We start from the raw sequence: 14,429 nt of genomic DNA, 5'->3' as shown, positions 1-14,429 counted from the left end.
GTTCAAATAATTGTGCCATTTGCTTACTTGAGCCCTTGACGGGGTATCATTGCCAAACTGCGCAAAATTTCAATAGGTTGGACATCACACATGGGCCTTCAAAGCAATGAAATTGCTGACACTCTTGGAAAAACGGAACCTCTGCGCATCAACTTCAGGTGTCGAGCTATCCTTCTCTGAAATAAGCTCTAAAATTAAGATTGCAAAACAGACAAGATGGAGGATTCCTTCGTACAACTTCTGGTATTATGGGAAAACTCCCGGTAAGGCCCTCAAGATTGGGGGTGATAGAGCTGTCCAGAACACCATCCTCAAGCTCATTAGTAGACACGCAGGCAGCCCCAGATATAATGATGGATAGAAATCTAATCGTGTGTCCATCAAGTGTCTGTCAACACAGGCCTCAACAGAACACTTTGCATGAGGATCTTATGACTATACCCCTTATTGTATATGATTTTTTGAGGATTCACGACCTCCTGGACATGGTCTAGGTTGCAGCTAGACCTTGAGGAATTAGCCACACAGATTTGACATTTGACTAAAAATTAAATTATAATTCATTGTGCAACTGCATTAGGAACGTTAAACTCACTTATGATTCAAACTGCTGAAAAAAAGAACTTGCAAAGAACTAAATGCTGCCAAACGAGAAACAATTATTTAGACTCTAGATAAAGTTTTATTGTCGTCTTTACAATGGGAATAAAAAATCGTCTGCTGCTATTAAAAAAGTCTCATTTATAATCGATCTACCAACGTATTATGGAACAGAGAACAGTATTTTCCTAATGAATTGTGAAAATATAAAAGAATTTACGAAAAACGTAATATACATTTCTGGTACGTCAACAAAAATATCCGCAGTAAATATTTAACATGCTTTGTGCTCACATTGAAAATTTGTTTTAAATATTTGACTGTACAGGGCCGGATTAAGCGTCGGGGCCCTAGGCCATTCAAATTTTTGGGGACATTAGATTAAATTTTTTTTCTCATATGTTTTTTATTTATTTAAATATAAAAGCATTTATATATCTTTTTATTTAAGAAAGCATATTTAAAATAAAAATAAGTAATAATAAATAAAATTTTACTTTATTATGTTAAATTGGAACTAAAGAAAATTATTGTATTTTATTAATATATATTTGAAATTGAGTTTTTTTTAAAAAAAATCATTGTTTTTCTTAATTTTTTTAAATTTATTTTCAAAAATTTTTTTAAGGGGGCCCTTAATCACTGGAGGCCCCAGGCCATTGCCTAGTCTGCCATAATGGGTAATCCAGCCCTGCTGTAGGACAAAGAGCAGAAATAGCATTTTACACATTAAAATGAACTGTTAGTCAAAATATTTCTAACAAAATATGCTTTTAAATTGAGTAATGGGAACGCTTGAATAGTTAAATTTCTATTAGAAAAATGAATTGATCAATAGTAAGCGGGAAAAAATATCACACATTCTGAAAAATGACCCTTATATATTTTACAGCTCAGATCATTAAAAAAAAAGGGACTTCTAGAGCAGTATAACCCCTTCAAGAGTAATGCAGTTCTTGTTTGGAAACTCCAGAAACTTAATTGCGCATGCTCTGACTGCCACGTCTTGGTGTGCCAAAAAGTAAAAGAAAAAAGTTTTCTGATTTATTTCAGAGTGGAAAAATTCCCTTCATTTCTTGAATTTTGCATCGCGTTCAGGATTTTTATTGACACGCACTTGTTATCATTCGCCTTTTGGGGGAGGTCACATTACCTTAAGGACGAATTTACTGCAATATTCATTGACTAAATGTGGAATTGAAAAGCCTTTTCATTAAAAAAAATGACTCAAAAAGACAAAACAAATTATTTTTAAATTAAATAAATGTTCCATACAAAAAATATTGACGAGATGGTTATAGTTAAGTGGAAAAGCAATGTAATGGTTATTTGAAGAAAGAAAAATTCAGAATGATTTCTCTATCATAATTATATATGTTTTAAATTATTGTATGTATCCTTGTAATTTTGAATCCTTGTTGTTTTGAATCTTTGAATCGAGGGGATAGAAAGGATTCAGTGTTATTCAGAACTCAATATTCAAGCACTGTTACTCAAAAACAAATTTTAAGGAGTCATTTCACTTCTCTATAATTTTCAGGAGTAAAATTTAAAGTAGATAAGTGAACTTCAAAAAGAAAAAAATTTAAAAATTACAATCATTTTAATACATTTTTTATGTTATATAACATATTATTGGGCAAAATTAAACACTCTTAAACTAAAGATTAAATATTTATTAATTTCCGATTTTTCACTCTATTTTTAGACAAATTCGAGAAAGTTTATAAATAAAACTTATTGAAATATTTTTTATAATTTATTATTTCCCCCTTTAGTTGTTTCTACTGTATGTCGGAAATTTATGTCACAAAATAATAACTTTCGAGCATTTAATTGAATGTTATTTTAGATGTGCTGATGGACGTAAAGATATATTTCTTCAATAACATGGAAAAACGAACTAGAAATTTTAACGAAAACTTTACGAGAATTATTTTCACATTTTTTTCAAGACTCAAACTAAAATGTGGTGCAACTCTGGCTTCTGAATACCGTTTATTTATCCTCAATAGTGATTGGTGTAAATTTATTTATTTTCTGATTTCAATACTAATTTGCGTAGTTTAAATTCATTTTATTGTGAGCACAAATATGATGATGGTTATTACAGAATAACCTGTTGGGAATCAATAAACTTTTTTCCACCTAAAGTAGCATGAGTAACATAATTTTTAAAATCATTTAATTTTTCAAAATGTATTAGTATGTTTAGCATTTTTCAGGGAAAATCGAGTAAAAACATCTTAACCTTTAAAAAATTACCTAATTGAATGATGATTGACAGTTTGGTTTTTATACTACACTGGTGTAAAAAATTAAGAGAATTTGCAGACCTGGTCGATTATCTCTAGAACTACTGGACCGATTTCAATGAAATTTGATATGTACATACACCGACTCAATACAAAACAAATAATCATTCAACAATTGTAATACACACACACGCATGATCATGCGTAACACTCGGTGGAGTCCGTAAGTATGAAACAGCGGTTGCAGAATAAACAAAAAAAATAGGTTAATGGGGGGTATAGCCCCTCTTACAGATATACAGGCATTGCAGCGTGATTTCATACTTGAAATAAGGCAGTTAATCATTTCCTGTGGCTATTGGCCTGAATTGTCCTGTGGCAATTTCATACCTTCCAACTCCAACGAATGTTCCTTACGATCATGCGCGTGTATTACAATTCTGGAATGGTTATTTGTTTTGTATTGTATTAATGCACGTACGTATCAAATTTCATTAAAATCGGTCCTGTAGTTCTAGAGATATTCGACCAAATCTTCTTACAACAGTGCAATATTAAAACATATTATTTGTGTAGGAAAACCTTCATATATTTTTGCTCATTAAAAACAAAATGTTTTAGTTGTAAGTGGAGATAACTCCTTAAATATTAATATAAACTTAGAAGAAAAAAAATATTTTAGCTTTAGTTTTATATAAGAAATAGTTTTCTCAAAAATAATATTCTCCCAAAACATGTTATCACTAGACCGTTTACCCAATTTTTACTTTGTATTTGTAGCTTTAAAATCTTTTCTATTAGTAACTAGAATAAGTTAATAGTTTTCTTAAAAATAATATACTCCCACACATGTTATCACAAGACCGTTTATTCCGAATTTTTACCTTGTATTAGGGTTGTGTGCTTTATCACAAGATTGTTTATACCGAATTTCTACTTGGTATTAGTAGCTTTGAAATCCTTTCTATTAGTTACTGGAATAAATAAGTAGTTTTCTCAAAAATAATATTCTCCCAAACGCGCGTAATTTATCACAAGGCCGTTTATACCGAATTTTTACTTTGTATTGGTAGCTTTAAAATCCTTTCTATTAGTTACTAGAATAAGTGAATAGTTTTCTCAAAAATAATATTCTCCCACACACGTTATCACAAGAGCGTTTATGCCGAATTTTTACTTTGTATTAGTAGCTTTATAATCCTTTCTATTAGTTACTAGAATAAATAAATAGTTTTCTCAAAAATAATATTCTCCCAAACACGCGTAATTTATCACAAGACTGTTTATACCGAATTTTTACTTCGTATTAGGGTCTTGTATTTTATCACAAGGCCGTTTATACCGAATTTTTACTTTGTATTGGTAGCTTTAAAATCCTTTCTATTAGTTATAAGAATAAATAAATAGTTTTCTCAAAAACAATATACTCCCAAACATGTGACAAGACCGTTTATTCGGAATTTTTACTTTGTATTATTAACTTTAAAATCCTTTCTATTAGTTACTAGAATAAATAAGTTCAAATAATAATTTTTCATTCTAAAGAGTTTTTCACCAAACATTTGTATTTCAAGAGAAATGTTTTATTCTATCAATTCTAAAAAAGCTTTTAAGAAAAGTGTTTCATTTGAAAGGAAAGATTTGTTCTCCATTGTTTGAGAGTGCATTGAGGATTCATGAATAATTTTTCATTCCTTCCCTAGTGCTTGCAAAAAATCGTTGCGTAAATCACTCGTCGTATTTTATCCACCACCATCTCTAAATATTTTAGACTATAAAGCGAGATTTTCCGTCTGTGACAGTTTGGGTCACGTACCATTCTCTTAGTCTATCTATCAGTGGTTATTTGATTCCATATGTTTAGAGACAAAAGCGAATCTCTGACTCAGAGAGGGAAAAGTACATACTCGGAGAGGGGAAAGCCCCAAGAGTCACATAATGCTACTAACATGCCAACTATCATAGCGCATGACAACTGTGGTTTTTTTTTTTTAGACTTAATCCCTCTTTTTTTCCCTACACTCCATGCATTTCTCTGCAATTTAAAGTGTCGAGAAAACTTTTCCAAGAAATGTATTGGGAATAACATGAAATATTTAATCTCGGAAGCTTTTTTTTTTTTAACAATATTAAATATTCCGATTGATAGTTTATTTTGTGTTGATAACTATTTTAAATCTTTTAGAGTCTCATAATATTCCCATTATTGGTAGGTGATTTTTGTGATCCGACAAGAAAACGGCACTCAATTAAATGGCACTTAATGTTAGATATTCCGATTGATAGTTTATTTTGTGTTGATAACTATTTTAAATCTTTTAGAGTCTCATAATATTCCCATTATTGGTAGGTGATTTTTGTGATCCGACAAGAAAACGGCACTCAATTAAATGACACTTAATATTAGATATTCCGATTGATAGTTTATTTTGTGTTGATAACTATTTTAAATCTTTTAGAGTCTCATAATATTCCCATTATTGGTATGTGATTTTTGTGATCCGACAAGAAAACGGCACTCAATTAAATGACACTTAATATTAGATATTCCGATTGATAGTTTATTTTGTGTTGATAACTATTTTAAATCTTTTAGAGTCTCATAATATTCCCATTATTGGTAGGTGATTTTTGTGATCCGACAAGAAAATGGCACTCAATTAAATGACACTTAATATTAGATATTCCGATTGATAGTTTATATTTTGTGTTGATAACTATTTTAAATCTTTTAGAGTCTCATAATATTCCCATTATTGGTAGGTGATTTTTGTGATCCGACAAGAAAACGGCACTCAATTAAATGGCACTTAATATTAGATATTCCGATTGATAGTTTATATTTTGTGTTGATAACTATTTTAAATCTTTTAGAATCTCATATTATTACCATTATGTTTGTAATTGATTAGTAGTAAAGAGTTGCCAAAAATCTTGCCATTTTATAATAAAATTTTTATAGTATTAAATTTTTTTTTAAAATTTGGTTGGGGATTTTTGTAATGTAACAAAAAAATTGCATTCAATGAAATCACACTTAGCAATGCAATTATTTTGCCGTAATAACCATTTTAAATCCTTTAGAACTTGTCATTAATCCATTTTTGTTAGCAATCGATTAGGAAAAAAGATATGGTAGTTTATTCCCTGGAAGAAAAACTAGCCATTATACCAGGAAATTCTCTTATTAATACCATCATTTAATATGGATAGGTGACTTTTGCAATCCAACAAGATAAGGGCACACAATTAAATGACACTTAATAATGTTTTTTCTGCTCATAGTTCTGCTCAAAGTTATCGTTAAACTAATTTATACGGCAAAAAAGTTGATCATTTATGATCATGATTTTAAAATTTAAAAGGATTCTGAAACTCACTCTTTGATATTTTATTTAATCCTAGGTTATCAGAGTTTATGTCGCTGCAAATTATTTCAATAATAAGGTTTTCATTTACATATAAACAAATTCATTTACATTTAAACAATTTTCCTACTGGTATAATTTGCTAAAATTAATTACGCTATAAAAAATCTTCAACTTTGACACAAAATAGCTCCGCAACTAATGACGACAAACAAAAATATATCGTTATCCGAATGATTTTTAAACGTTTCTTTAGAAATGTTTAAAAATTTCTGACATAAGCGTAATTTTCAGACATAAGCGTGATTTTTAGACATAAGCTTACGTGACTGCATAACAATCACAATTCTCCTGCTGATATATTTTGCAAAACTGAATTATGCGATGAAAATTTTTCAACTTTGACATAAAACAGCCTAATGATGACGTACGAAATATTTTGATATCAGAATGATTTTTAAGCATTTCTCTAGAAATGTACAAAATTAAATTTTGTTTCAGTTCATAATTGCTTAGTTATGACTTACAGAAGCACACTCGGTGAACATTTTCTGAAACAGCTGTGGCGGTTGGGGAAAGTTTTAAAAAAAAAATGGAGAGAAGTTTTTGTTTACAAACACTTTTTTAAACATTTAAATTTCAACAAAATTTTAACAAAGTGTTCATTACAAATACCATATAGTTAAGTGATTTTATACGATGACAATCGGACAATTCGAAATTTTAATGAAACAAAGAATCTCTTAAAAATCAGAATAACTCGACTGATATTTAACAAATATTCTTTAAAATGTTTTTGAATTAATTACTTAGTATTATACTGGTTTTGTAAAAAGGTGTTTTCTAATCAATACATTTAATGAATATTTTTAGAATTCTTGTTAAAAAAATGCTGTAAAAATATGCACGTTATAAGTTGAAATTTAATATTTGATCGAGTAAAGAACAATATCTGTCGAATTACAAGTTAAGAAAGCTGGTTGAAAAATAAAAGTAATGCGAAACTTCTTACATGATTTTTAAAAAATTTTCTTTAAAATGATTTTGACTTTAATAATCATTAACATTTCAGGAGCGTCCAATTTTTCAATATAAGGAGAAAGAATTGAGGCAGCAGTTGAAAGTAAGTCTTATTTATTTTCATATTTTACAGTAAAAAGAAATTTTATCCAAAAATATATAGTCTCTTTCAAGTTTTGCTATTCCAGAAGGAAAAGGAATTTTCATATTGCATCCGAGAAATATAGAACAAAAAGAAAATTGCTGTAAATATTTCCTGTTATAAGAATTTTAAAAAATGGAAATAGTTTTTCAAGGTTTCTAAATTTTTAGCTGACTATTTTTTTAAACCTGTTTTAATTCTTTAAGTTATAAAAGTTTTATTGTTTTAAATCTAAGCTCTTAGTGTATATTAGATTAATAATACAAACTTATAATAAAAGTTTCATTAACTTATTGGTAGCAATTTTTTGTCCAGTCAATTACCGTGTAATTATTTTAATCATAGTTAATATTGTATTTTGTTTAAAGATAGTAACACATATTTATTAAAATTTTTAACTTACGTTTTTTAGCCATTTTAACGAAGCAGCAAGAATCAAATAAATTCGGGCTTTCAAGCGTAAAAAAACTGATCACCCTAAATAACTTTTGATCAAATGATCGGATCTTCACATTCTAGGACTCAATCTTAATGGTTTGAGAGGGTAAACTCAAGCATGTTAATTAATTGGAACAGATGATATTTTTCAAGTTTCAAAATCAGTCACTGAAACTTACTTTCTCTGAATCAACATATCTTCTTTTCGACAGGCTCTGACCCCCAAAACACAAGGAGTAACTGCTATCTGGGAAATATGGTCCCGTCGAGAGAGGGGTTGTCTTTCAAATGTCCTTTAAATCGTTTGTCCTTCAAATTCATTACCATGTTATCTATTGCAGATTTCACTTATGGTAAGAGGCTTGACATTGTTTGTTGATTTCGGTTCAATGGACTGTTTCGTGGATATACTTCCGAAAATGTTAAGAATGGGTGATACTTTGCCTAACATGTTTAATTGCCTACTACTTTTTGGGCATGCTTTTCTAAAAATGCGTATCATGGGTATACTGAAGCTATGTACGTTTACAAACGCAGATAAGGAATCAACTACGCATTGCGCTGCAAAAAAAATTTAGTGTATAGTTGCTTCCTGAGCCGCGATGTGTCAGGAGAAAGAGCGTTCGCCTTCCAATGCGGCGAACCGGGTTCGAATCCCAGTCGATACGAGTTCTGCATCCGGCTTGCACCGGCCACAGTGCTGACGTGAAATACCCTCAGTGGTAGACGGATCATGCGTTAGAGTCCTCTTGGCGTCAGGCTAACCGTGGGAGATTCTCGTGGCCTTCCTCTCCATGTAACGCAAATGCGGGTTAGCTCCGTCAAAAAGTTCTCCACGAAAGCAAATTTCTCCCAATACTCTATCTAGAAGTTCCCTTGTCTTCTGGATTGGGTTCAAAATTACAAGTCTACGGAGTTGAACATTAGTAGTCGTAAACCCATAAAATTGGGTCTGCTGTTCAACGAGGGTTATATTATAAAATAAAATATAGTTGCCTCCTGACTCCCGGTTGCTGAGTAGTAGCGCTTCGCGTTGTCATGCCACAGGTCTTTGGTTCGATCCTCGGGGAGGAGAGGTTAACTCAGCCATTCATCCCTTCAGTGGGTTGATAAAATGAATACCAAGCATGCTTGGGAACTTAACACTGGGGGTTTCGCGTTAGGCTGACCAGCCAACCTGATTCTGCTCTTGTACCCCAGAGCCCAAGGGTTAAAAAAACTGAGATGGGTACAGTAGGTCTTGGCACACGCTTTGCAGTCACGCCACGTAGTTTAGTTTATTGTTGCCTCCACTTTTTAGTGCTGAGGAAAACTTAATAAATTTATAAGTACATCATTGCAGTTATGCAAAAAATTACACAAAATCGACAAAATAATATTTGTTTTAAAGTATTCCTGCTACTATATTACTAAAAATGTGTTTGTTGTTTAAACAAAACGTTTTTGCCATGAAACCATTAAATTAATTCTAATGCGCATGAAAATATGTGTTGTCAGAGAACAGAAAGTAAATAAATAAATAAATTGGCAAATAAAAAATAAATAAATAAAACAGTAACAATGATACATTCACTGTAAAAAAAAACTGAATTCACTTCTTCACCAAAATTGGTGTCAACAATACACCCAAACTTTTTATAGTGTAGCAGATTCTGTAACTGTAAGTCTACGTAAAGTTCATAATATTTTAAAATTAAATCTTGAAAACCTTCTGGATTGAAATTATTTAATATAAAAAAATATGAACTTTCCTTTGTCTCATTAATAAAGATTGCAGAGACGTGAAATACGCTAAACTACTACCGAAAAATTTACAATAAAAAGGATTCTGTCACAGAAATGTAACACATAATTACTTTTTCGCTTAGTTCATCGAAGAAGTATTTTAGATGAAATGTCAAAGTCTTTAGAAATATTAATTATATTTTGAGCAAAACTTTCATTAATAATATTATGAATGTATATAGCATTTCTAAAATTGATCTTCAACAAGATTCATTGAAAACTAATTTCTCTCTTTTCATTTTTCTTAAATATCACTCAATTTTATATTTTAAATTTTTAAATAAAGTATGCAGTTCATCGTTATATGCATTTAAATATTTTTTATAAATTAATTAGTCTTTAGATGCATGTTTGTACATATTTATCAAGTTCATTTGTGTTAATCAATTTTAAAATTCGCTGAAGACAAGTGCAAATAGTATATACTAAATTATAAAATAATTGTAAAGTATATCTAAATCATTCAATTTAATACTATACTTTTCATTTCCATCCCGATAATCAAGATGCAACGGTAGGTAATCTACGTTGTAAAGTTCGATAAACTTTTATCAAGCTTTACAAAAAAAAAAATAAATAAATAAATAAATAAATAAATAAAAATATTGTTGAAACCCTTTTTAAGAATTTATGTCATTTTTAAACTTGTTAAAATAATTTTCTTATTCCCTTAAAAAAAAAATTCAATTTTAAGCATTCTCATACAAAAGTTTCTTTATGTAAATAAAAACTAATTAAAATAATGTGTCCCACACACATAATAACAGATAAGAAATAGATATTAATTTCATTTTCAAAAAAAAGGAAGAAAAAAAAGTGAAATAAATAAAATCTAAAGCTTTGTAAATGTAGAAGCAAATTAAATTTTATAAATATTTTTTGAAGAAAATACTGCTTAAAAAATTTAATTATATAAGCGAAACCAACGAATGATCTGAAAAATATATGTATTATCCATTGAAAATTGCAACTTCTCAATATTGATTTTAGACATCAAAGAAAATAAAGCAGTTTTCCATTTCAAACTCAGATTTTTTTGTGTAATAAAATGTACCAAATAATTTCTTCAAAACTTTGTCGGAACTATAGAAATTCCCAATTAATTTATATCTTGATTTGTTCTGTTAAGCAAATTTTTTGCCACGAATTTATGCAAATATGTTTGTTTTTGTCAGTAATTATTAATTCAAAAAGCTTTTAAAATAGTTTTAATTGGAGTTAAGTAATTTTAATCACTAATTTCAATTGTTATATATTAAACTTTCACTCAAAGAACTAAATATTAAGTGCCATACTGATTTAAAGTTTTTCTTTTCATTATTCAAACATTTAAGTGCTTTCGAAACTATTATATTTTGTTTGAGTCTATCTATTATTATTATTATTATTTCGCTTGAATGCTCTGTTATAACTATATTTATTAGTTCATTGTTTTTATGCATCAGTTCTTTGTTTTAATGCATTTAATTTTATTTATTTTATTTATTTCATTTTGTTTGTGTTTCAAATCTTCTTTTAATTTTAGTTTTTAGATGCATAAATGGATATGAACAAACGATTGATATGAATGGTTACACACCAAAGGAATATTTTGTTATTATTTATATATTTTTTTTAATTTTTGGTAAGTAATTTTATGCATTTTCTTCATAGCGAATAATGATACATTAGACAAATTTTATTTTCTGCGAAAAATACTTAAAAAACAGAAAATAAATTTGTATAATTTTTTTCGTCAAATAACAAATAAGTACATCTACATTTTATATTTTTTCAGCAAAGCCGAGTTAAGATTCATTCATTTTATTTTGAGCATTCTAACATGATAAAGCGTGGACTCCAAGACAACGCAAACTTTTATTTTTACAAGTATTTCCATACTAAATATTTCTTTTTATAAAAATTAGAAGGTTATGTTCATTACTGATATTTATTTTATTTTAAATGCATTTAAAAAAATTGGAATGACCTTTTTATTTGAGAATTCTGTTTAAAATAATTCTGAAACATTAAATTCCTCAGATCTGTTGATACTTAAAGTATAAAAGATTTGTGTTAATAGTAATAGTCAAACATTTTCCTTCTAATTTTGATTGTCAGAATAAAAATTAGAGAATTTAGAGTATCATTAGAATGTAAAATTAGGTCCTTCTCCACTTTAAAAATATCCCGTAAAATGTGTTTAAACTGGGTTTAAAACTAAATGGTTTTAAACTGGAAGCATTGTTGGTTGCACAAAACCGTAAAACTTAGGAAGTAAATCACCAGCCTAAGTTTTAACAGTTTTTTTTACCTTGCAAAAATAATTTCTCCGCAAAGTACGAAGTAAATCTTTGGACACAACTGTTTTCTAACATGCAAAATCAACCTTTCTCTTCAAAAGGAACAAAATAAATCCGTAACCCTTTCTGGATATATTGATCGACCTTATTTGTGTGTATTAATTAAATGTTAAAATGTCTGTACATACCGTTTTAATGAAATTTAGTGTTAAAAGGAGTAAAATTTTAACGTATGATAATGAAATAAGAACAATTTCTATGAATTTATAAGGTGACTGTTAAAACATGGTAGAAAGAATTTATTTGTTGCTTACTTATTTAACGTGATTATTTAGGTGGGTATTACCATTGCATTGCATTCATTGTGAGTATTACCATTACCTTGATATATCAATATCATGTTTCCTTTTTAGAATCGAGTAAATGGAGATGGAAAAAATTTGACCGAAGCTCAGTTTCCAAGTACTTTGTTAATTTCTGATGCCTCACCAAATAATTTATCCCAAGCCTCCACTCCAAGTCATAAGAGTGCTGCCAATAGTGACTCACCTATAGTAAGTTATCAAAATTAGTTTACAGAAGTGTTATTTAATTGAAATTATTAAACTAAATGGTTTTATAATTAATATGTTAATTAAAAGATAAAATATAGATTGACTTGGTATTGGACTAAAGGCTGTTTACACTGTCTACGTTCTTGAATCCGAGAAATTGGAGGAATTTCTTCCTCCAAGAAATTGGATGATTCGTCGACACTATCCCAGTTCTTGAATCTCACTGATTGGTAGGATTGGTGAAGAAAAACTTGCGCACGAGCATTTTCATATTGAACATTGCACACATTGAACATTTCTTTTTTTACACATCATTAATATTCTTCTTTTTAAATTTCTTTCTTTACACATCATTAATATTCTTCTTTTTAAACTTCCTTCTTTGCGCATCATTAGTATTGTTCTTCTTAAACTTCTTTCTTTACGCATCATTAGCATTTTTCTTTTTAAACTTTCTTTCTCTGCGCAAGATTAGTATCGGCATTGTCCAGACGATGCCACAAGATTGCGCATAGTTTTAAGACTTGAAATGGGCCAATGACAGGCTATCTGATGTAGAGTTTTTGTGAAATGTAGTGTCCACTCTGTGGAAAGAGTTCACAGAGACTGGAACGCCGACTTAGTCAACGCTGCAAAAGGGCGACAACGCAGACTGTCTAACTGAAAGAGATAGATTCACGACGGCGACACAATTGTCTTATCACCTGTATAATTCAACAGGAACAGTAGCTGAAAGACTTAATGTAGGTGGCAAGTTTTTTGTAGTCTGCATCTCTCTTACTGGTAATCACAAAAAGAATCGTCTTGCACGGTACCGAGAACACCTGTCTTGAACTGAAAATGATTGGGGTCGGGATCTTTTCAGTGATGAGTTGCAGAGAGATGTTCTCATCTGGAAAAAAGCCGCGATCTGCCTTCTTACATTGTCGAAAAGGACCGCTATGGTCTACGTGGTCTGATAGTCTGAGCAGGAATCATGGCTATGCAGGTATACTAACCTTCATGCGTTCGATACAGGTACCCTTACAGGTCACTGATATAAGGATGAGATCTCGAGATTTTTGCACAGAGCAATTGAACCGAAATTCATCTTTATGAACGATAACGCCAGTTCATACAGGTTTATAGGCATAGGCCAATTCATAGGCATGCTTACATCACGTCCGGGTCACTAATGTGAGGAGAGTTGTTATCGACAAAGTTAACCTTCATGTATGAAAAGGTACAAAAACATAGAATGAGTTAACATGTCTTATGTACAAGTGAATTGGAATTGTATTTTTGAAATGGTAGATATACTACAATACAATAGAATAGGACAGAACTTTAATATAAGGAAAATAATAATTATTAATAAATTATAATAAAACAACATAATTATTTCAAAATAATTGAGCATAGTTTTCAACTTTATGCACATTATTTTATAAGAACCTATTAAACAACTAAAAACTCACATGCCTTTAGTGGAAGTGATAATCTCATGCGTGATCTACCATTGTCATCTGATTATTTCTAACCGTACGTCAAAATTGGTGTTTTCAGAGTCGAAAATTACTCATACATGGTGTAAATATGTTTGAACTTGGTGTAACCCCATTATTGGTGTTTTGATTTAAGTACACCCTTTAAAGTGTTTGTAAACGTTTGATTCAGTGTTAATTGGAACTACAGTATTTGGTCACACATTTTTTCAACGCCATATTCGCTGAGGTATTACACTACAGTTTTTACTGTTCATGAAATAACTCAAAAATGCTGAAAATAAATCTCAACCATTAAAAATGATTTTTCTTAATTAATAATTTACTTCTTTATTTTGCTTACTTATTTTGCTTCTTTTTTAACAATCCTAAACTCTCAGTAGTTTAATTCTTTTCATTCGCAGTATTTTAATTAAAAAAAAGGTGCTGATTTAAAAATCTTGTATGAAATTTTTATGACCCTGATACGGAAATGTTACGACAATCTTTATCTTATCTGTT

The 14,429-nt window shown here is 29.7% G+C and overlaps 1 protein-coding gene across 1 annotated transcript in view; it reads left to right on the top strand.

Annotated features, from left to right (window-relative positions):
- Positions 1-14,429, top strand: part of LOC107455833 (uncharacterized) — a 192,235-nt gene that overhangs the window by 138,700 nt on the left and 39,106 nt on the right. Inside the window, exons 4-5 of the mRNA XM_043044639.3 lie at positions 7,296-7,346; positions 12,304-12,444. Coding sequence (XP_042900573.2) covers positions 7,296-7,346; positions 12,304-12,444 — 192 coding nt within the window. The remainder of the gene's footprint in view (positions 1-7,295; positions 7,347-12,303; positions 12,445-14,429) is intronic.

The sequence above is a fragment of the Parasteatoda tepidariorum genome, chromosome 11 (genome assembly GCF_982258835.1).
Source record: "Parasteatoda tepidariorum strain Cologne lab strain chromosome 11, Ptep-v5.0, whole genome shotgun sequence".
Classification (NCBI taxonomy): domain Eukaryota; kingdom Metazoa; phylum Arthropoda; class Arachnida; order Araneae; family Theridiidae; genus Parasteatoda; species Parasteatoda tepidariorum.
This window is presented reverse-complemented; position numbering and strand designations above follow the sequence as displayed.